Source organism: Glandiceps talaboti, chromosome 9 (assembly GCF_964340395.1).
Source record: "Glandiceps talaboti chromosome 9, keGlaTala1.1, whole genome shotgun sequence".
NCBI classification, from domain to species: domain Eukaryota; kingdom Metazoa; phylum Hemichordata; class Enteropneusta; family Spengelidae; genus Glandiceps; species Glandiceps talaboti.
This window is the reverse complement of record NC_135557.1, coordinates 12,814,393-12,838,545: the sequence shown is the minus strand read 5'-3', so window position 1 is coordinate 12,838,545 and position 24,153 is coordinate 12,814,393. Positions and strand designations below refer to the sequence as shown.

General features: G+C 33.3%; 1 protein-coding gene across 16 annotated transcripts in view; it reads right to left on the bottom strand.

The window, feature by feature from the left end:
* Positions 1-4,186: 4,186 nt before the first annotated feature.
* The window catches only part of LOC144440474 (uncharacterized), a 79,308-nt gene continuing 59,341 nt past the window's right edge, over positions 4,187-24,153 (bottom strand). For 6 of the 16 annotated variants that reach the window (XM_078129845.1, XM_078129848.1, XM_078129844.1 and 3 more), the window contains 8 exons: positions 22,804-22,944; positions 15,833-16,526; positions 9,654-9,721; positions 9,252-9,348; positions 8,845-8,918; positions 7,656-7,850; positions 6,880-7,047; positions 4,187-5,452 (listed from right to left, as the gene is read on the bottom strand). In XM_078129845.1, the coding sequence (XP_077985971.1) occupies positions 5,327-5,452; positions 6,880-7,047; positions 7,656-7,850; positions 8,845-8,918; positions 9,252-9,348; positions 9,654-9,721; positions 15,833-16,526; positions 22,804-22,944 (1,563 nt within the window). In that variant the 3' untranslated portion in view covers positions 4,187-5,326. The remainder of the gene's footprint in view (positions 5,453-6,879; positions 7,048-7,655; positions 7,851-8,844; positions 8,919-9,251; positions 9,349-9,653; positions 9,722-15,832; positions 16,527-22,803; positions 22,945-24,153) is intronic. The other 10 variants (XM_078129842.1, XM_078129843.1, XM_078129847.1 and 7 more) reach the window with 2 other exon arrangements.

Here is a 24,153-nt window from a genome sequence, read left to right as displayed (position 1 = left end):
ACCAAAAGCCGAGTCCTCCCGCCCTACCAATGTCGTCAATTGGGTTGTGAGGCTAAGAGTCTTCTCTCTCTCTCTCTCTCTCTCTCTCTCTCTCTCTCTCTCTCTCTCTCTCTCTCTCTCTCTCTCTCTCTCTCTCTCTCTCTCTCTCTCTCTCTCTCTCTCTCTCCGAAAGACGGATATTTATCTAGAGCCTCCTGAAAATCAATGCGCTCCTCCGTCTGAACGGAGTTCGAATGTGTTTAAAGAGCTTGTGTGACGTTGTGCGATCATCCCTTAATTGTCTTCAGTTCAGCAAGAAGAGAGTTCCAAATTTTGGGTCCTGAGATGGCAATACAAGAGTCCTGTCGTGGTACAAGATTTTGACTACAGTTATTACATTATAAATTCAAGTATTGTTTGTTGGTACGTGAAAACATATCCAATAACCAATGCCTTTAAAACTTGCAACATGGTGGCACCGGTGGGATTAAATCTTTACTATTGATTCTGGGAGTCGTGTACTGTTACATTTCTGACAGCATTTTAGCCAACATTTTTAACTACTTTAACAGGGAGAGGGTCATGTTTTAGAGAAAATAAATTAAATTTAAAGTTGAGGGAGGGACACTTTTTAGCCGACGAATCAGGGGAGGGTCACATTTTTATACACATGTTGAATAATCGTGCTCGTGCAACATCATATGTCTGTTTTCTCTGTTTTCTCGAGGGACTGTGGTTCACTCCAATATAGACTGTAATTGTCACCCCTAAACAGCATTAACAGTTACCCTAGGAGCAAATTACTTAGCATATCGTTTTCCCATAGTTACATGGCTACACAGGCCTTTGTGTACAGAATGGGGATTCCCCTTACGGGATCCAAGATGCTTTGCGTGATGAGTGACGTAGAAACTGGGATTCCCCTTCGACCGGCATCGCAAATTGCCAACGTGGAAGTGTCATATATACACTTAAAACTGAAGTGAGAATTCTACCTGTGTTTCGTTGCTATAGCGACCGTGACAGAAGCAGAAGGACAACAGAGTATTTAACGAATGAGTATCAGGCATTGATGTTACCTTGGATTGACAGAGTATGAAGGAAGGAATCCGGAGAACATATAGTGTGTTCGCATGTGTATGCCACGCCTTAAAGAGAGCACGTATTTTCCAGCTATAAGGAGGTTAGTATCTGGTAACAGTGCGTGCGTCGATGTATTAATGCTATTAGTATTATTGTGTAGCTGTAATTTCGGTAGTCTTTTCAGAATTACATGTAATAATTTACTATAGTTACTAATGTTAATATTCAAATTTCATCAAGTGGTCAGTTCATACTTGACTGGATGGCGTTTCATGAATATCACCAATTTTTATTTCTTTTAAACATAGGGGTGTCAAAGGTCATGAACTTACCTAAGTTCACCGGGGACATTTCCATGACGTAACGTGTAACACGTGCACTCAACAACGCCCACGTACCATTACTGGTAGCTGTAGATATTGGTAGTTTAGTGGATGGAAGATATTTGCTAAAAGTGACTTAAAAATTTAAAAACAACAACAATAACAACAACAACAACAATAATAACAACAACAACAACAACAACAAAAACAAAAACAAAACATTTTTAATGTATTCATACAAAGTTGAATCACTAGAATTACAATTTCAGCAAATAACTTATAATTGCAAATGAATTGCAATTGAATTGTGTTCATCATTCCGATTGGGTCTGTTGGGAGAAACTTACCTCATATAACTTATGTATAAAACATTGTCACCAAACACCAGTGTGCGAAATTTGAGGGAAATAGACTCATCTGTCATGAAATTTGATGAGATATGTTAACACTGACAATGTATTTGTTTTGTTTTACAGTCAATGTACCGGTTTAATGTAATAAATACACTCCAACAACATGTGTCGTTTACATCAAAACATTGGCTGCCAACATCACAGCAAAGATAGTACCGCTCAACAATTTAGTGTCCCAGGCGTCCATGAATCGACAGCAGTATCCTTCCATAAACATGACAGTTTCAAAATCCGTATGGACAATATATTATTTGAAGTGGATAAAGATATCCTTACCGATAAATTCAGTTACTTTCAAACACTTTTTTCGAACCAAGACTTTTCTGAAGTCAAAGCAGGTGAGCTTCGAATGCAAAAAACTCCGACAATGAAAACGGCTGGTCTGCACGCTCTGTTAGATTTCACCCATAACCGAAGATTTCGTGTTCTGTCACACAATATTGTCGATCTTTTTACAACCGCAGATTACCTCGGAATGAAAGTAAGGCCCCTTATTCTTACCCTACACTTCTTCTACTTGAACATTTCCGTGAAAAATTGGAACGAATTTTACAATGTGATAAAGTCACAGATGTTCTGCTACAAGAATAATGTCCAGTACGTCTTAGATTCGTGGATAATGGATAATTCTGACGTCATCAATACACCGTCCAGCTTCATCAGGGAACGAAAAACTCTCAGGTTATCATTACGTATTAAAACAGAAACGCAAGCAGAGAGTCAACAATCTACTCCGTCTCATCTCCTTCTCTATTATCTCAGGTTCTATAGTTACGAAACCTTACAGAAAACGCACAAGGAAAGTAATGCCACTTGTCCTCACAGTCCCATAAAAGGACTGCTTAGTGCTCGACGCATGATTGTGCCAAGCGTGCTCACTCCTAAGTTGCAAAGACAATTCCCACGTGACCCACCAGCCACGATGAACAAGGTACGCGTCTGCAAGGCCATGATATACCAAGAACAAGCCTTGGTACCATTGCCGAATGTAGTATAAAGAGCATATTAAGTGATACTAATTATTATTAATCTTATGCTAATTATTTGAATAATTATTCTCATTAACTTTTGTCAGTTTTATCCACCAGGGACTCCTGGTATTAATGTCGAGTTTGTATTTCTTACACGATACAAGACATAGCTAACATTCAAACTGCTCATTACTATTCTCAAACACAAGGATTCCTTGTACAAGTTACGTGTTTCTACTATGAAGTGCGCCCTCAATCAAAATACTTTGTGTATACTGAAGTAATTATTGTCTTGCATTGATATGAATGTATCAAGAGAATTTCTGATTAACGACTATTTACTGTGTATAAACTTCAAATCAATTTTAGAGAAATTTTTATATTAACATTAATAATATTTTTTTTCCCTTTCCAAAATTAATGAAGTTTGAGTCAGGTCTGGCTGGACTGTTATTTATTATTGATTAGATTTTCTATTTAGTACATATGATCTCAGGTACTTGGTTATATGATGAAAGTTTTAGATTGTGGAAAAATATTTAACTTATAAAAGAGTTTTTTTTTTTAATATTCAAAGATTTTTTTTATTTTAAGCAAGTGAAAAAAAGTTTGTGATTTCCTTTAATATAAAAAAATAGAGAATTAAAAATTTTAGTGAATTACACCAGACTAGTTCTGAAATCATGTTAAAGATTTACAGTGTATGTCTTCCAAAAAGGCGATAATGCAAACGTTTATATTGATAATATGAGTCAAGAGTGTCTGGAAAGTATATAGTATTATATTGCTCCTTTTATTTCACGTATCAGTGTGATCACGCGATCTTAGTGTTGATGACGTAATATGTAGCACTCGTTCTAGAATGTGACTAAATATGCAACACATAAAAACTGTAAATATTTTATGTGTAAATTCAAAATGACTACTTATTTTCTATGCTGGTCGTAAACAATTTTATGGTTTGTATTTAATAGTTGATTAAAATTATTATGTTTTAAAATGAAGTACACCAGACTAGTATCTGGCAGAATGTTGTGAAATAAAGTACATTATTGTATACATCATTGTTCTATTAATGTCTATTGTTGCCATGTGTGTATGTATGTATGTATGTATGTATGTATGTATGTATGTATGTATGTATGTATGTATGTATGTATGTGTGTGTGTGTGTGTGTGTGTGTGTGTGTGGGTGGGTGTGTATGTATGTATGTATGTATGTATGTATGTATGTATGCATGCATGTATGTATGTATGTATGTATGTATGTATGTATGTATGTATGTATGTAGAATCATACATTAATGTGCAATTACTGAAATATATTCAGTACCATAGAATACATCTTATTGCAGGTAGTGTTAGAATTATATTTATTTTCCGATTAAAAATGACATGCATAGATTTATTTCTGCGTTGTACTCAACCATCAAAACAATCTTTTTAAAAGTACACATTCAATAAATGTCAGTCAATCAAGAAATTAGCAACTGTTCAATATGTCAGTTTTCATCAGTTAAACTGCCATACAAAGGTCTTGATTACACGAAAACATTTTTTTCTGCAAAATGAGTATATAATGAATTCTTCACACATCAACATAAACATACAAACATGAAAATTGGGCTTATGCAAATGTGTAAACTTGTCTGCATATATGCAGACGTGGCCTGGGAACCTGGAAGGGACTGAATGTATACAGACATAGCGTTGTACGGGTTAATGGAATTCTAAAAAAATATTCACTGCAAAGAGTGCAGTCAAGTAAAACTATTTCTAAACAAATTTCAGTAGATTTTGTTAGTTAGAAGAATATTCAGACTTATGTGTATATACTCTAATTTATACAAATTTATTGATATCAACAGAAAATTTAACCTTTCTCTTGGTCCTGGAAAGTACCAAATTAATAAAAAAAAAACTTAAATAGTGTTCATCTTTGATCAAAGTCATGGCACGTCATGAGAATTATGGACGGCTATGAATGTTGTACTCTGAAGTAAATGTTACAGTTCTCTCAACAAAGTGTCATGAAGACTATATTTGTGTAGAAAAAGTCTACAAATGAAGTAGTGTCGCCACACGGTTGTAAACTATCAAACCAGAAAGATGACAGAGTTTCGTTTATATGGCATTATGTTTTTAACATCTTACAGAACAATTTTTATGACGATTTATACAAATAAAGTATAGAGACTGATAGCGTACACTCACTTGAAGTGTTACATTTGACCTAACTGTGGACACACAAAAAAAACTGTTATGTGTATAATCATTCCTTGCTTCATTTGATATTGATGTTGATTTGTGTTCACAGTGAGATAAAATGTATCATTTTATATGCTAGCGTGCTATCACTGTCTGTAACTATTATGTAATTTGTAATAAGGCACCATGTGTGAGACGTAAGAGACACCGTGCTGCCTAATTGGAACTCTAGAATCACTTTAGTTTGGTTGTAAGTACTCTCACAATAGTAGTCCAACCATCGTATATCTGGAGAAAACGTTTGTCTTATTGTTTCTTTTCTTTGTTTTTGTTTGCTACCAAAAGAGTTTTATAGAATACTACATTGTTCTTTCTGCACGTCCTGTGGCAGGGTTTTATTGACAAGTTGTAAATTTGTGTCCACGGCACTTTGTTTGGATTGCAACTCTGCTGGGGGTTCACCGTTGCCTTCAAGCTGCAAAATATAAAAAAAAACCATATAATGTTACTTTAAGTACAGGAACATAAAAATGTCCAAATATGGACAGACAATTCTTAGTATTAGAAACACATGGCCATATTTGGTAGTGTCACTACCAAATACGGTCATATTTTTTTCTAATACTGCAGGATTACCATATATGGTCATTATCAATTTATATATTCCAAATATGGGCATACATCAAAATATGTTCAGAACTCTAATAATACATTTTCCATATATGATAATGTCATTCAAGTTGTTTACATATTTAACAAAACTTTTCTCTTAATAGGGATATTGATGAATATTCGAAGAAAATCTTATTTGAAATGATTTAATCTTTTCAACAATGTTATTATACGTGTTTCTAGATCATAGATTTATGTTGCCTTGGTAACAGCACATAATTGAAACCTTGTCATGTTAGTTCTACATTTTATGTATGTATAACCATTAATATTTCAAGAATTTTCAGTGAATATGCTGATGCTTGTCTGATTGGCAGAATAATGCTATAGTTACAACCAGTGCAGCTTTAATTGGTGACGTTGGTAATGTTATATATATGCATCTCAATCTCTACCAAGCAACAAGACATACTTTAAAAAATTAAACAGGACTATACATGAATAATAATTCAACTGTGTACAGTAACAATTATCACAAAACACAATGTAAAAAATATTGCTATGGGGAATTTGATGATAACCGTTAAAGGGGCACAAGCTGAGTTTATCGTTTCTACGGTGTAGATTTTGGTACTTATTCAAAATGCACTCGTAGTATTCTACCCATGCACTGATGCATACCTAACCATCAGTTTTTAGTGATTGAACTCAAACCTGGTATTAATATATCACTTGTAAACGATCACATGACGTAATTTATTATATTTAGGAAAAAATGCTGAGGAATTCCTACGAGGCAATCAACTATTCCAACAAAGTCAGAAGACAATAGGGAACTTGCAATCCAGACTAAGCATGCTCAGACGCAAAGGACTATGGGATTATCTGTGGTTATTGTAATACCTAATCTGGAGCTACTGATAAAATCAACCTCCCACAATGGTCAGGGTAAATATGAATTGATTATTTGTGGTTACGAACAATGTATCAACATTGTTTACAATACTAATTGATTGGTATTCATTATCACATTTCCCATGATGCAACATTCAACATGGCGGGTTTGCAAGTTCCCTATTATAATGTCATAGAAGGCACACATAAACATGATCACTAATACTAGAATAGTTTTTCATGGATGTTTTATGTAAGTATTTTTATTTTAGTTAAAATCTTATAAACTCAGCTTATGCCACTTTAATGCGTCGGAGAATATAATTTCAACTTGATCGGAGGAGTAGGTAGGTATAGACTTTCGGCTGAGAGTACTTTTTTCAGAATATCACGTACCCCTTCTAGGAGTTCAAGTAAGTCCATAGTCCTCTCCTCTGGATCTGTTGTGTCGTCATCTTGTTCATACACAGCAACAACTTTACCAAGTGCTTCTTGTTGACGTCTATATTTCTCGTAATCTTCTGCTGGCAACTTCTCTTTATTCTCCGCCAACCATTCTGGATACTGCAATATGTGGGGAATACATGGTCTCATTTCTTAGTTGTTTTTTACTTTGTGATTCCCACGGCTCCGTGAAATACTCGTGTGAAATACTTTAGGCTGTGTGCTTTGACGTTTATCAAGTATAAAGTAGCCGTGATTTTTTACTGTGTGTTTTTTCCTTCATTTCAGCTGAGAAAAGCTACAGTCTAACAGTTGGTATAAACCACAATCATATTATGTAATAGGAAAAGCGAAAATATATTTCAAAAAAACATAACATCAGACTTTATTTCAAAAAATTATGTTTTTAAAGTGATATTGGTATTTATTTTACTGCTTGAAAAAAAAGAGAAAGAACAACACGAAAACAAAAGTAAGGAACATGTCACGTGACTCAATACATTCACAGGTTTGTGGCCCAAACAATTTCAAAAAATTGAAAGTGCAAAAGTTTTGTTATTGTACATATATGTATTGGGAAGTAATTTGCAATTAAAAAGTGTATACAAGAAATCTTGTAATCACAAGGGGTCAATAATTCGTGCACGGTAATGTTTCCATATATGGGAATGTAACAGACATGCGCAGACTGGACGTGACGTAGTGCATAACTAACAAATGCAACTTACAGAATCATGTAGAACTTTGAATGCTGGGTACAGGAAGTCTTTAGATAACAGGATAGTAAACATGCCCATGAAGCCTGTAGAAAACATATCCAGATATTCCTCTTCTACGTCACTGTCATTATCACTCTCAGCCTCGTTTTCATACGTTGTACTTATAGTGGTAAACATACCATGTACAAAATTTGACCCCGTAGTCTGAAACCAAGTGATATATTAGTAAATAAAAAAGTCTATGCAATCAATGGAATAGAAAACTATTCATTTGAATCTCACAGATTGTTCAACTACATTTGTAGCTGTAAAAGAAGAGATGTCAATCTCGCCAAGCCATTTTAGGCATAACAAACCAACACGCTGAAGAGCTCTTGGAAATGTTATTCTCAGGGTTAAACTGTTTTACAAAATATTCGAATTGAAAAAATTAAAATTATGTCCATCAATCAATATGTTTGTTTGTTTGTTTGTTTGTTTGTTTGTTTGTTTTTCTGTTGTGTCTCTCTGTCTGTCTGTCTGTCTGTCCGTCTGTCTGTCTGTTGGTTGGTTGGTTGGTTGGTTGGTTGGTTGTTTAGTTGGTTGGCTGGTTGGTTGGTTATTTAATTTGCTGATAATTTAATTGAGAAAATTAAATACTCATAATTGCTAATTGGTCAATGTTTAGAGATATTACAGAAAAAATTATGATTTACAATTATAGTATATAGCGAATAAGTAGAACATGAAGTAATGAAAAATAATCAATTAATTATGCATCACGATTCAAGTTACCGTGCATCGGTTACGTATGATACAAACCAAACAGAAACCAATAAGAAACTGTATGTCCTACACTAAGATATATAGCAAGGTTACAATCTCTTGCAACATTTTTGTCCTAAATGAAAACAACAACAACAACAACAACAACAACAACAACAACAACAACAACAACAACAACAACAACAACATTTAAACATACGACAACTAGATGTAGACACACGGGCACCTTTGTTTTGACCTTGTGTTTGATGTCTGCATCCCGGGTCTGCATGGTAGCACGTTAGTTCATTCAATTTAGACACAATGTTGCAAGAAATTATTCATTCAATGTTACTAGCTATCTGAAAGCAAGTGCAGTTTATCATTGGTTACCGCTTGGTAGTAGCAAACAGAGCAGCCCAACGGTAACTTCAATTGGGCTGAGTCTACTTACGTTCTCCTCTGCCAATTCTTTAGCTTTAGTTGCCCAAGTTTTAAGCTTCTCTACCATGTGTTTAGAAAGACCACCTAGAAAATATCACAGGAAAAATCATGAGTAAAGGTATATTCATTCTCGTTGAATAGTGTTTAATTAATTCATTAACAGCATTGATATCGTGACGTAATTAAGCTGCTTACTGTGTACAGTTACTGTATGTTTTATCAGCAGAATAAAGGTAACAACAGTGGGTGTTTTTTTTGTGTGTGTGTGTGTGTGTGTGTGTGTGTGTGTGTGTGTGTGTGTGTATGTATGTATGTATGCATGTATGCATGTATGCATGTATGTATGTATGTATGTATGTATGTATGTATGTATGTATGCATGTATCACGATGTCTACATTATTAATAATGTTATTACCTTTGGTTTTAGTTGATCTCTTAGGTTTCTTGAAAGTTTTAAACCTGTTCAAGACACCAAAGATCTTAGCAGCTCGTTCATCATCCATTTCTTTAGACTGTTGATAAATGAGATATTGCTAATAATCAATTAAAAAAATAATAAAGAGTTAAAGAGTTACCTTTTGAAATTATGCATAAATTGTACGAAAATAAATTTTGACAAAGTTCATAACCATATTTGGAAAATAAGTTGAATTCATGACCATATTTGGAAAATAAATTAATCCATGACCATATTTGGAAAAAAAATAATTGTATTAATATTTGGAAATTGAACTGTACTCTAGGTTATTGTATATTTTATGTGAAAAGTAATTGTGATAAATAAATAACCACGTAAAAACGAAAATACAATATTTACCTCAGTTGTTTCAGCTTCAGTAGGTTCATCCTTAGCTCCTCCATCATCTTCACTCTTTTCCTTTGTCTCTGTTGTAATGACATGGTTATACATAAAACATATGATAACTTTTATAACATATGATAACTTTATATGTATCATATACCCCATGTATTGTCCACTAAAGAATCATCATTTGAATCGTATATTCACATAAATTGGCAGTGAAATGTATATTTAATTCACAGAAACGTCAAAATAGTAAGCGACCGGATATCGATAAGCGTGCCATTTGCCATATTTGGGCAAGGTATGCTGGGCCGTGATAAGGAAAATTATTGCCTGGGTTAGTTGTGCATGTTCTCTATTGAACTGCATTGAAACGATATTGGGTATATGATATAGGTATTAAGTTATAGTAATCCGTCGTCTTGATTTCATGATGCTCGTTAATAAAATATCTGATCCTTATAATTTTCGAGCCAAAAATTAAATTTAACAATAAAATATAAATTTCATTTTTATAGTTTTAATTTGTTAACATTTTCAAAAGGTCAACTCTTTCACTATCGTTTTCTATGAAATATAATAATTTGTAACATTTTCGGGAACACATCGATTACTAAGTTAGTCGTTGACACTTGGTTTGTGTATACCTTCACTCGGGCTTAAATATATAATTGTTTGGTTCCGGTTACTCTACCCCACCTAGTTTTTCACTGCCGACCCAAAACATTTTTAAGTATTCGAGAAAAAAACGTGACAATTATGAAGTCTCGATAGAAAAAGTGAATATAGTATTGTTTTTCTAATCTGTAATGGCTGTACATCTGATTGGAAGAAACCAATAACACAGAGACCATATGGAAAACAACGGAAAACATAACTACCTGAACTAGACATTCACACATACAAAAAAAAAATTAAAATTGTTTTCCTACCTGCAGCTATTTTTGTTAGGCCTCATAATGTAAAAAGTAAAAACTATGTTTGTTTGTTTGTTTGTTTTTGGAAGGGGGGGGGGGGGTCATCTATATTAGACCTTCTGCTAACGATACCTACTTTGCTTAGGCCAAAAAACAAAACTGTGTGTTTCCGATAACATGCATGGCCTCGGGAAGTTAGGGTAAGGTCGGGATTATATTTTATTTCATTTCATTTCATTTTATTGTATCTTTTTAAATGTTTTTATTTTTAAATATTGCTTCGACCCAAGAACTAACAAAATGTCGATCAGAATACCCCTTCGAATTATGGGATAGTTTGGCGAATTGTGTATAGACATCACTTGGGAAAGATAACAGACGTACATGAAGGTCAAGAAGACAGAGAATTTCTTATCTTTTTGTTCTAAACGTTTAAAAAAGGTTTAGGGTTGGCGCCATTTACAGGATAGACTGGCCTGCCATTTCAACTGGTATGGTCAGCATCTATACTGACAAACTCTATTCATATTGGCACCATCTTGAATTTGGCTTTTAATTCGTTACAAATACATGACAACTATGGTGGGCATTTCGTTAAAGCTGGACTAGCTGTAACTGAAGCATTGTCTCCTTGAGACAACCAGGGGACAACCAACAATGAGAGAAAATGGTTTAAATACCAATTATTAGACATCAAACACCGCAAACACCTTTATACTAGTGGTTAAGCCGCGGGAAATAGCTTAATAGTTGCTACAAACAACTCTCGTAGAAATCAATCTCGACTATAGTGTACTCATAGCCAGGCAATATGTGTATTATAGGAAACTGGCAAAAAGGCGTGACACTTTTGAAAATATAGTAGACCATTTATCAAATGAACAATTGTAAACACTACTAAATATATGCATACATTGTATTTATAATCATCCTGCCTATCCGACATATATTTATATTATTTTGGAACATATCATTTTGAGGATATATATAATTTTGATTCAGAATAATTCATTTTATGTGATATGTGGGATAAGTTTTTATGATGTATGAAACTGAGTTTTTCTTGATATCGATAGCTGGTCGATAGCCTGGCCTAAGACTCATTCCAATTCGCTCTTAAACACAAAGCACACGCAAGGTTCATCATGATTGGTCATTAAAGATCAAACACTACAATGTAGATGGCTAATCAGTTTTGGTTGCATTTGTGATTTTTGACGTTTGAGCTTTTACAATCTTAAGGTTCTCCCTGATTGGTTTTCAAAGATTGGGCATTTGTTAAGGCTAATCCTGTTTGGTTAAACGCTAATGGCCATATGGATGAGGATTATATTTATTTCGGCTTTTTAATTTATAAAACAATTTTATTATGACTTCCTGTTTGAAAATTCAACGTGAAAAAACATTGGCAAAGTCGGCGTTTGAAACTCAATTCATTTCAAAAAGCTAAAAACTGTACCTAAAATAACAAAGCCTTTACACATTTATTAATCTTTAGCAATGTATTGCGTTATAAACAAGGACTTGGAATATGTTGTTTGACATTGATTTTCCAAGTAGGAAGCCATGATGATTTTTTTATAAATTAAAAATCAAAAATAGATATGCAATCTTCATCCATATGGCCACATTTTAAGAGGTTCATCATGATTCGTCCTTCATCTTGAAACACTTACAATGTTTGTCCCGATTTGTTGTTTTAAGACTAATATTCTAATATGTCAGTGACTTATTTCTGCATTGCGTGCATCTCTATTGATTACTTCTCTCATCCAATACGTAGAGTGCCAAGACAAAGAGATCATGGTAAATGTGATGTCATCACTGAAAATTTCCCATAAACCTTTGCAGGAAATCTCCAAAAATGGGTGAACACATGTCTAGATTTGAATGTAGAGTAAGTTACCAAGATGCTAGTTGTTTTATCACTAAGAATCATGCAAGTGAATTGACAGCATGTGCAGTAATCAATAGAAGTACACCAAAGGCAGACAGAATCTGACTAGTTTAGCATTTTCTTCTTTTGATATTGTTAGGGAGTCTAATAAATACATTGATTTTTAGGCTTGATACTTTCTATTTCTTTAAAAAGGTACCCGATCAGTTTGCTATCGCACTTCAAGCATATTGTGTGCATTTCAGGTAAATCTTTGAATTTAGTGTTTTAGATTTATACATGAATGCCAAGCATAGTGATGAGATACTTGTGATCCAATGGTTGCCACCTATAATGCATCCGATCCAATTACTTACACAGTATACACCAAATTCCCAAGCAAGGAAGTGCAGCGACAGACTCAACAAATAAATTCACAGCTTTTATTTACATGGTAAAGCCGAAAAAAAATTACAATAATGATAATGAATTAATTATTATTTATACACTGTGAACAAGAAGATGTACAACACAATAAGTAGAATGGAAGTAAAAATGCACCAGTAAAAGTCTTTTTTATAGTCTTCAAACTTGTAATAACTACATGAACATGCAACTTAAACTATATATACATTATCTGGCATTAGTGCAAGGTGAGCTATGTTGTTCTCATGTTGAATGCAGAGTGATTAGTATCGCCCTCTATAGCCCACAGGTTAAATTGCTTTTGTTTTTCAGGTAAGTTTGCTCCACTTTCACCCAATTCTACATTGTTGCACTGATGTAAATATGGCTATACAGTGAAGAACTGTTTGTGCTTCACTGTCAAAGACAATAAAGTGAATGAATCGTCATTGCGGGTTTTCACAAAACAATGTGTGACGCACAAAAAACAAATGAAAATTTCAATCTATCTAAGGTAATGGTTAGTCTCAACTAATAACTATAATATTGTACTTCAAACTGAGAGATGATCAAAACATAAAAATGAAACATTCTAAACTTTTTTGTTATGTATCAACCAAACTGTACATATATTTGAATGAAATAATGAAGTTCATCTCAAAATCAAGATTTACAAGTCTAATGTCTGTAAAATTGCAACGAAAGAAGTATTTGTTAATCAAACGTGATGCTGATGAAAATATTATGCCTAAAATTATTTCAGTTTAATTCTATAACTATGAAAATGACAATATTCAAGGTAATCCACATTTATTTTTACAAACACACCCTGACTGCACTACTCATCAAATGTTGGCCTATAGAGGGCGCCATTTATTGCTTTAACAATTCATTATTTAATATTCTAGTTTTATGCATACGGTAAATGAAAACATTGCAACTCTTCTCCACACATAATCTGACTGTGGTTTTGATATTAATAAATCTGACAACTTTATGTCACACTTTATATCAATATTTTTAACTGAAATTATTTTTACCATTCATAAAGTTGTGCAAATCAGTTTATAAAATTTTTAAAATTATATGATATGCAATATGATTGAGCAACTTGAACTTTTTGGTCAGTTAAAACAAACTTCTTCAGTCAAAGATTGTCAAGTGATGGGTTGCCAGAATATCAGGCATATATAGCGCCATCTAGTGGCCAGATGTAACTAATCATGCAGGTAATTTGAGGCTGTCTGAAATCTCAGCTAGTTCATGTGGCTTGATTAATAAATAATTGTACAACTCAAGATTTTCCAGGATGTTTCAAAATGTTCGTCACATTCACAAAATGATTCATGCAGGGCTTGAATTTAACTTCCGTGCTTGGTAGTTAGATTTAGCAAAGTAAACTCTTTCAGCTCCAATTTTTTATTGATTTCCACTAGTCTATGAACAGACCATTTTACAACTTTGATGCATCATTTTTAGTCTATGTGCATTGGACTATTGTAATTTGATATGACATTTCTTAGTCTATTTGTATTAGACTAGAGCTAATGTCAGGCCCTGTCATGAATATTCATATTGGGGTTGTACATATTTGGTCATATTAGAGCTAATGTCCAGTCCTGTAATGAATATTCATATTGAGGTTGTACATATTTGGTCATATTAGAGCTAATGTCAAGTCCTGTCATGAATATTCATATTGGGGTTGTACATATTTAGTCATATTAGAGCTAATGTCAAGTCCTGTCATGAATATTCATATGGAGGGTCGTACAATATTTGGTCTTATTAGAGCTAATGTCAAGTCCTGTCATGAATATTCATATAGAGGGTCGTACAATATTTAGTCATATTAGAGCTAATGTCAAGTCCTGTCATGAATATTCATATTGAGGGTTGTGCAATATTTGGTCATATCTGTGCGTCATTCTATGTCTGACTAGGCATGGGAAAGAGTTGCAATGGATAAGTGCAAGTGTCTACAACTACTGTACTTTTTTTTATTACTATTTCAGCCCAAATCATCTCCAATCAAGCAAAATCCATCCCAACTAAGATTTTTGCATAGATTGTGTGATTATATGTTTGCCTGTACATTTTTGGTCGTAAGACAATCCTTCAGAAAAGAGTTTACACGGCTTGGAAAAATTGTGAAGTAAATACCAGAGGGGTTTATAAATAATTTTTTGTTTGTTTGAAAATTTCATATCAATAAAATGACAGAAAGAGACAGAGGTAACAATAGTATCTACAATGTCCACCTCAATTGTTTGATTGTCTACCTATATTAGAGTGGAATGATCCGAATTTGAATAGTGTGGGTGATTCCATTTACCAAAATTGGGTATGATTCATTTTCCGCCTCATTTAAGTAACTACCTACCTATAATACAATGGAATGATCCAAACTTGAATAGAATGGGAGACAACATTTACAAATAGCAGGTATGAGTTGAGAGGGTCCCTCAACAGCAAGAAGAACAGTGAAATGTTTCTAAGATTATCTGGCACCTTGATTTTATTTATATTTACTTTTAGATCATCTATATTGCCTTGATTGTTAAAAGAACGAAGTGATTTTGTCTGCGCAACAACAGGAATTGCCCATCGCTATGGCAGTGACCTTTGCACTTTTCGAAGAGAAAATGTTGCTAGCAGAAATCTTGTTTGGATAAAATGGATGGATTGAATGTTTTTTATGATTCAAAAGTTCATTTTCAAGTCTTTTTTTTTTCAATATAATTCAGGTTTAACCAATATACAGAATGAAAATAAAAATTTATAAGCCTGACTTCCCTATAAAACTAAATTTAGATTCAACTTAAGTTATAAGACAATAGGACTGTTCTATTTAAGAGGGGTGGGTGGCACTTAAAATCACTGTTATGATTCCTGTTGTTCTGCAGGGGCTTCACTTTGTTCAGCGGGTGGGGCTTCACTTTGTTCAGCGGGTTTTTCATCCTCAGTTGCAGGGGCATCCTGTTGTTCTGTACCTTCAGCTTCTGCAGTGGCTGGTTCAGCTGGTGGTGCTGCATCTTCTGCTGGTGCTGCGTCATCTGCTGGTGCTGCATCTTCTGCTGGTGCTGCATCACCTGCTGGTGCTGCATCTTCTGCAGGTGGCACCTCCTCGGCTGGTGCTTCTGCAGGCGCTGCATCTTCAGCTGGAGCATCTGTGGCTGCTACATCCTCTGTAGCTGGTGCATCAGTGGGTGCAGCATCTTCAGACACTACTGCAGCACCCTCTTCTTCCTTTGTTTCAGTTGTTTCTGCTTCTGCAGCTGCTTCCTCTGCAGGTTTCTCTGCTTCATCAGCTTTTGGCTGCGTTTCCTCGACAACTGCTTCTTCTGTTTTCTCTTCCGTTGTTTCTGCTTCAGCTCCTGCCCCCTTCATTTCCTTCACTTGTTTCCTAGCTTGAAGTCCTTTAAAACCTGCCTGTATTTTCACTGCTGCTTTCTCAACTTCAGGATCATTAAGATCAATATCAATCTCCTCCTCCCCTTCTTTCTTCTCCTCAACTGCTACTTCCTCTGCTGGTGCTGCTGGCTCTTCCTCTTTTTGTTGTTCCCCCTCTTCTTTCTGCTCGGCCTCTGGTTGCTGTTCCTCTTGCTGTTGTTCCCCCTCCTTTTCTTGTTCGGCTGGTACTTCCTCTATTGCTGCCTCTGTCTCTTCTGTTTTCTCTCCTGACTGCTGTTGGTAGGCAAACAAAAACAAAACAAGGATGCAGTTAGAAACAAGAGTATCAATGACATTTGCCTTCTAATAGTAAGATTTTTAGTTCATAATGTGGCTAAATTACACATTACAGCAAAGTCTTAGTGCTCTTCAATCTTACCAACTTTATGAAATTAGTTTATCAAATCATATAAAATGGAAATTGGATTCTTAATGACAAATTATTATTAAATATGGTAAATTTATAACTACTACATACACAATATATAAAAGACAACCGTGATTTTAGGTGACAGAGATGAATAAACATAATATATGTACATATCCCACATTATATAAACAAAAATTATATCATAAATAGGACAAAATATAAATATAATTAGTTTTCATTATCAATGATATAAATATATGCAAATGTATAAACAGAAGAAATAAAATATAACAAATATAATTATGATAAAAATTGTACAATATATTGTGACTTGTGATAATGATTCATGCAATGGTAATCTTTTATGATACAGGGAGGACTGGTCTTGTGCTGTAATGAAATTATAGACTTATAATATGAAAACTACTACTTTGGAAAGCAAGCTATCAGCAAACAAAAACAATAGACACAAACTGAAGATATATTGTTGTTGCCTGTGGTAGATTATACAATTCTCGGTACATGAAATAGAATATTACTGCCTAGGCGCATTATAAAAATAACAAACATTAAATTTTTTGGTCAACACCATAACACATGCATTATAGGTGTGCATGATAATAAGTCGACATTCTTGTTCTATTTTGACCCTCTAGCATGTGATAAAAATGATATTGCGGATACCGAGAATTTTTTTTTTTTTTGCCACATCAGTCAGGTCTCGAGAATTATGTACAGCCACCCTATCGTAATATGTCAGTACCTCATGATGCATGGGTGCATTTCATTTCTTGCTAGAGGGTCAAAACAGAACAAGAAGGCTGACTTACATGTATCCTTGCATGTATGTATAGTAATGCATGTGTAGTACGTGGAATAGAAGGCAGTATAATTATATTTCAGGTACTGAGAATTGAGTGATAGCTGTGCCTTGCTTATGAAAATATACTCATACTGTAGTGAAGATGGCGTAAACATTGAACGAGGTTGTATGTGCAACAACTTGTGTAAAGAATTGTCATCAGAGATGCCACCCTGCTCTGAGTGTGAGTGTAATTACATCAACTTGCATTGATAGCTTATATAACATGTTGCCACAATAGTTTTATATTGCTGATAGCCTGCTTTCCACTGTAGTATTGTTTATGGATTGAAACATATTTCATGACATGAAGGGTAAAATGTGATTAACAAGTAAATGATGACATCGTGTGATTTTGAAATACGGTGTTGTCTTTCACCACTAAACACTTTACAACAAATTAAGAAGTTAGTAAACAGGCGAGTTAATTCTTGCAGAACTTAGTGGAAAGATTAATATAATAGCAGATGAAAATATTACAGGTGAGTTAAATCTTGCAGAACTTTGTGCAAAGATTAATATAATAGCAGTTGAAAATATGTGTACATTGTCTTTTAAAAAGATGAAAGGAAAATTACAGGAAAGGGTTTTATTAGTGAGCATGATATTGCATTTATATCAATGATATGAAATCTGTATAGTGTGAGTAGAAATATTAAAAAGAGTGAAGAAAACAATATGTTGAGTATAAAATACAATTGCAGTGCAGATTTACAACAGGCAGCCATAGTGCATGTGTCAAGTTACCTAAGGTAGCTTACTTTCTCTATGACTCCTTATGTATGTTAATATTAACATTGAGATACAAACAGGTAGTTGTTAGTTTAGACTTGGACAAAACATTTGAACAGGAGAATTCAACAGACTTCAGTGTTAAGAATTAAATTACGATAAACAGTTGCATAATGATACTCTGTGAGTCTGTAGAAGGTGTTAACTTGACACAGATTTCAACTTGACAGCATCTTAATGGAGGATAACATGAAGTCATTACAAGGTTCCCACTGATTGGATAACATACCAATATAGCAACACAATTAACCAATCAGAGGAAATTTTATAAAAAGCTCCAGATTATCACACTGTTTCCAGACAGTGACTCTGATTTGACATTCACTTCACCTTTTGTTCTACAGGTGTAGGGAATATGAATGCAGAATGGTAGAGCCAATACCTGTACAGACTGTTGCTTGAACAACAAGGTAAACACACTCCGTACAGATATTTTAACATCAATTTGAACATTGAAAACCTCATTATGAAGCCATGAACTTCAACTTCATCCCCACATTTTGAAACACATACATTTACAATTACCAATTATGTTATTATTGCAATAACTAATAAACACTAACATTGACTTACAACAAAAAATTACACAAAAATAATTAAAAAGAATTGAATTGTATAGTGCTAGAATTATTTGTGCAAAAACATGTTCGTATTTATGTGTGTGTCCTTGTGAGTAGAGATAGACATCCAATGGACTTGGCACACCAAATATTACAAGATTTAAAAATATTCATATACAAATTTAATCTATAACACATGTATGAGCAACAGGTGTATAACTGAAGGCTACAGTAACTGTAACATTTCAATCATTTTTCAGTGATTACGACGCTGGTAATCCAGCATTCGGTTTACTAAGATAGGCACAAACTAAATGTAATGTTCTTCAATGTGGTAAATTACACAAGTGGTTGATAGCAGTTCCTCTGTTGTGCGATTCTAATCACCCTGTGATCAGGATAGTGTAAGTGTTAGAAGTCCCAAAACAGTACACTGCAAGCGTACTGGAACTCCTGTCAATAAAACTCTGTGACACCTCCCTACTGAGACTACAATTAAACCAACGCCCATTCAATAGCTTATCACTGTTGTATCAACATGTTGCGACAAAAGTTTTAGTTTGTGTCTATCTTAGTAAACCAAAGCCTCAATTACCAATATATTTTCAATTATTTCAAATTATTTCAATTATTTTAAAATATTGTAAATCAATATTTACAATGTTACATTTTTTCAATATTACCTTTGCGTTACCATATATGTTATAAATATGATAAAAAGGTATGATAAATTTGAATTGATTATGTTACAGTTACTGGACTTCCATTTCACATTAAACAATATTAACACATCAACAATATCAACATCAATATTTCTTTTGAGAACATATCACATACATTATATGCAAGACTTATATCAAAACAAGACACAAATGTTTACAACGTTTCAATAAAAATTAAAAACAACATAACTACATCAATAATATATAAAACATTATAAGGTGCCTACATGATCAACATCTTACAAATTATATACTATATAATAATTAATATTTACACAATATCATTACAGTTCCTGATTTATCAATTTGAAAATTGATTTACAAAAATAACCAAGAAAAAATACCATGCGAAAAAATAAAAGAAGGAAATGTGTGGAAAGTAATTTTACTGTACAGGGTAACGTCAATTCACAACTCATTAATTTTGTTTCTGGCAGGAAACTAACAATACTTTGAATTTCAGCTCTAATAATAATAATCTTTGAATTTCAGCTCAGTGGTCATATATGAAATTTGTAAACTATAGACAGAACTGCCTGGAAATTGAAAAGTCAGGCAATAATCTTTGAATTTCAACTCAGTGGTCATATATGAAAATTTGTAAACTATAGATAGTCCTGCCTGGAAATTGAAAAAATCTGGCAATAATCTTTGAATTTAGGATCAATATTTATTTACTAATTATCAATATTTATTCAGACACTGATTATCACTTTCTATTTCTATGGAGTTCACAGTATTTACTTAGCTGATAAATTCTGATGAATAATTTAATGATGTGACGAAATATTTTAAATTGTGGCGTCTATGAATGATACTTGAATTTTGTGCCAGTTATTCAGTAGATAAAAGTACTCATACTTCAATTTTACCAAGCTGATTTAGCAATCAAATAATGAATAATTTGATAAGGAATGGTGTTTATTCAATTGATAACAGCAATACTTAACTGCTTGTCTTTCATTTATTTTTTATTGACGTTTGAATTGTGTCTAGATAGATTGATCTACATGCATCAATGCTAACTGTTATTTTTTTTTTGCCTCCAACTCAAAAGTTGCTTGTATGAATCGGCTACTAAAGATTAGGACATAGCTATTCCAGGGATGTATTCTTTGAGTAGTGAATTTTAACTTGGCCTGTACTTAAAGGAAGAGAGAATAAAGCTACATGCAGAGTGCAGAACATATTAGACACAGAGTAGGGAAGGGACAAACCATCTATATGAAGGCTTGGATAGTATGAAAGCACAGCGTCTGCTACTTCTCCTGGCAAAGAAAGAGGTCAAGGAAAAAACAATAGAAATGTTGAACAGGTTTGCAAATTATTTGGAATACTATTTCAAAATACATTCATTGATACAATGTTGCAAGTATGTAAACAAGCAATGATACAAAGTTGCAAAGTACTGCATCAATTTGATACAAAGTACTGATTTCAGAAATGAATTTGATATAAATAAATTTGTTACACAGTTGTAAGTATTGAATTAATTTGAAACAAAAATTTGGAACTTTGAAATGAATTTATTCAAAGTTGCAAATGTATCAATATCGATTCATTCAAAATATAACATACTGTATCAATATACTGCAGTTTCTATTTGCAAGTACAATATTTATAAATTTACATTTAAACTTTTCAACAATTTGATACAAAGTTGTAACTTATTTTAATTGATTTAACACAATTTTGGTATATCCAATTGTTTTGATTCGAAATTGCAAGTATTCAATCATTTTGATACAAAGTTGCAAATATTCAATGACCTTGATACAAAGTTGCAAATATTCGATGACCTTGATACAAAGTTGCAATTATTCAATAAGTTTGATACAAATATGCAAATATTTTAGATAATTAAAAGATTGCAAATAATAAGTATACATCTGGCACATATTAACAAAATTACAAGTACATGTGCATTCTGGGTATTGGTACAAAAATCTCAGAAATTTTGAAATATTTTGATACACAGTTACACATTTATTTTGGATGATTTGATACAATTTGCAAATACTCTACAGCTGTGAGGGGTTAAAAAAGCCTGCCTGCACATATCTGATTTACTACATTTTTAGAAAAAACACTTTGTAGATATGCTGATACAGAGATAAAACTATGGTGTACTTAGCAACATTGACAAAGTACTCACAAAACAAAGCAATTACTTGACTGTATGACTACATGTACATAGACATCAATTTTCCAAAAGCTTAGCTGCTTTGAAAAATCTTAACACTAAGTGAGTAATAGCCCACTTTATACATTAATATACAATTTACATTTACATGTACTTAGTGCATAGACATTCAAAGCCATAGAAAGTGATAAAAGCACACAATAAAAGTATTATGAGCGATTCTTTTCTCTCTTTTATTTTGGACAGGAGCAACAGTCGTGATGTATTTCATCCAAAATTTATTGGCATTTTTAGTGTGTTTACTTTTCCCTCTGAATCTGTTCTGTTCATTTTTTTTGTAGTGAGTGAACAAATGTGGGGTCTGTTCACATGTGAATGGTTTTATACACACTGCCATCTAGTGGTAAGAACTATGAAACATGCCCCAATTCTTGAGAGAAGGTGAATTCTGAAATTACATTGTTTTAATTTATATATTTAGTTCCTATTCCTATGAGCTTGCTGAAAAAATCAGTAAAAGTTTGAGTCAGGCAGATTGCTTTTTAGTAGATGCTTTCCACTGTTCAATGAAAACCCTTTGTTGTGGTTAAATCAACACATACACACACACACAGACACACACATACACAGACAGACACAGACACACACACACAGACACAAACACAAACACACACACAGACACACACACACACACACACACAGTTTAACTTTGTAGCTTTGCACGTGTTGTTCTGTGTTTTGCCTATGTCACCAGAATTCTACACTTGAACATTGCAATTAGATTGGTGTGAATCTTCTATGACATGTTGCATTGAAAAGGGGTAAAACTTCTTTCACAACATCCTTCAATTTATCCTCAACCAATCAACCAGGTGTACCGAAATCAATAAGTATTCTTAACCAATCACTAGCTGTGATTCAACCAGGTGTACCGAAATCAATAAGTATTCTTAACCAATCACTGGCTGTGATTCAACCAGGTGTACAGAAATCAATAAGTATTCTTAACCAATCACTGGCTGTGATTCAACCAGGTGTACAGACACTTAAAACCATTCTTACCTCCTTCATTTCTTTGACTGATTTCCTAGCTTTAAGTCCCTTAAAACCTGCCTGTATTTTCACTGCTGCTTTCTCAACTTCTGGATCATTAAGATCAATATCAATCTCCTCCTCCTCCCCCTCAGCTGCTTTACCATCAGTCTGACCAATCAAAACAAAGAACAATTCATCAATTTATTAATAACTCAATCCCCAAGTATTCCTTGGGAATAATGATGTTTGTAAACATTGATAAATTAAAATACAAAACGGTAAATAAATAAGGTAAAAGAAATAGATAAATAAATGTCAAAACCACAATATACCATGTCCCAATTGAATTTTGACCAAAATTTGGTGTTAAGAATTTCCTTGGCATCTTATTAGTATTACAAATTCATTTTTATGTTTTTATTGCCTCAAGGTTTTATCATGATATGAACCATTAATGTTATCATTAGGTTTCAATAATGATTGATTTTATCTCTGGGTCACTGAAGTCGCATAGCATTTTTTAAAATAATTTCGTGTACATTTATATTTGACGATTTATGTAATTGATCATTGTAGAATTATATACCAACAGAAAATGATTTTGTTTTTTTATTATGCACTTAATCGGTTACATGCCAAATAAACATTTGGGTATATGTTTAGCTTTCTCTTCCAATTCCCAAAATCCAACTTATTGCCAGATAAAATATTTTCAAAAAAATCTGGTAGCTTCCGATGAATTTGAATCAAAATCTTGCATTGCAATATTTTTTTTTTGTATTTAACAACATTTTTATTGCAGTCAGAAGTTGAACAACAAAACAAAAAGCTGGCTTACTAAATTACTTTCCAGCATTTCAATATTTTAATAAGTCTAATGGTATTCCATGTACTATCGGGGTTACTTACATTTTGCTGTTCATTACATTTACAGTTATTTTAATGATAAACTCTCATTTTAAATAACATTGATACCTAAACTCTGACTATTTCAGAAATTCAACAAGCTATGACTTAACTTCAGTTGACACATTCAATATTTTCAATAAACCTTGTAAGTTGACTGTTCCCGTTTACTTTTTGATAATCTATTTCCGAAACAGAAAATCGGTGAGATTTTTGACAATTGTCATCTGAGTCTAAACCTTTACTTATATTCCCATGATCTTTCCGTTGATAAGTTAGTTTGATGAGTTTAATAGTTAAACATCAAAGTGACGTCTATGTGAAGCAAGGTGCCACCATAATTGTTAGTTTGTCAGAAATAAGTATCGATAGATAATAAGAATGGCAGTGCTGCAGCAGTAGTTGGGCATATATTAACCTTATAAACATTATGCAGCCCAAAACTATGGAACTCTTTGCCACTTGACATTC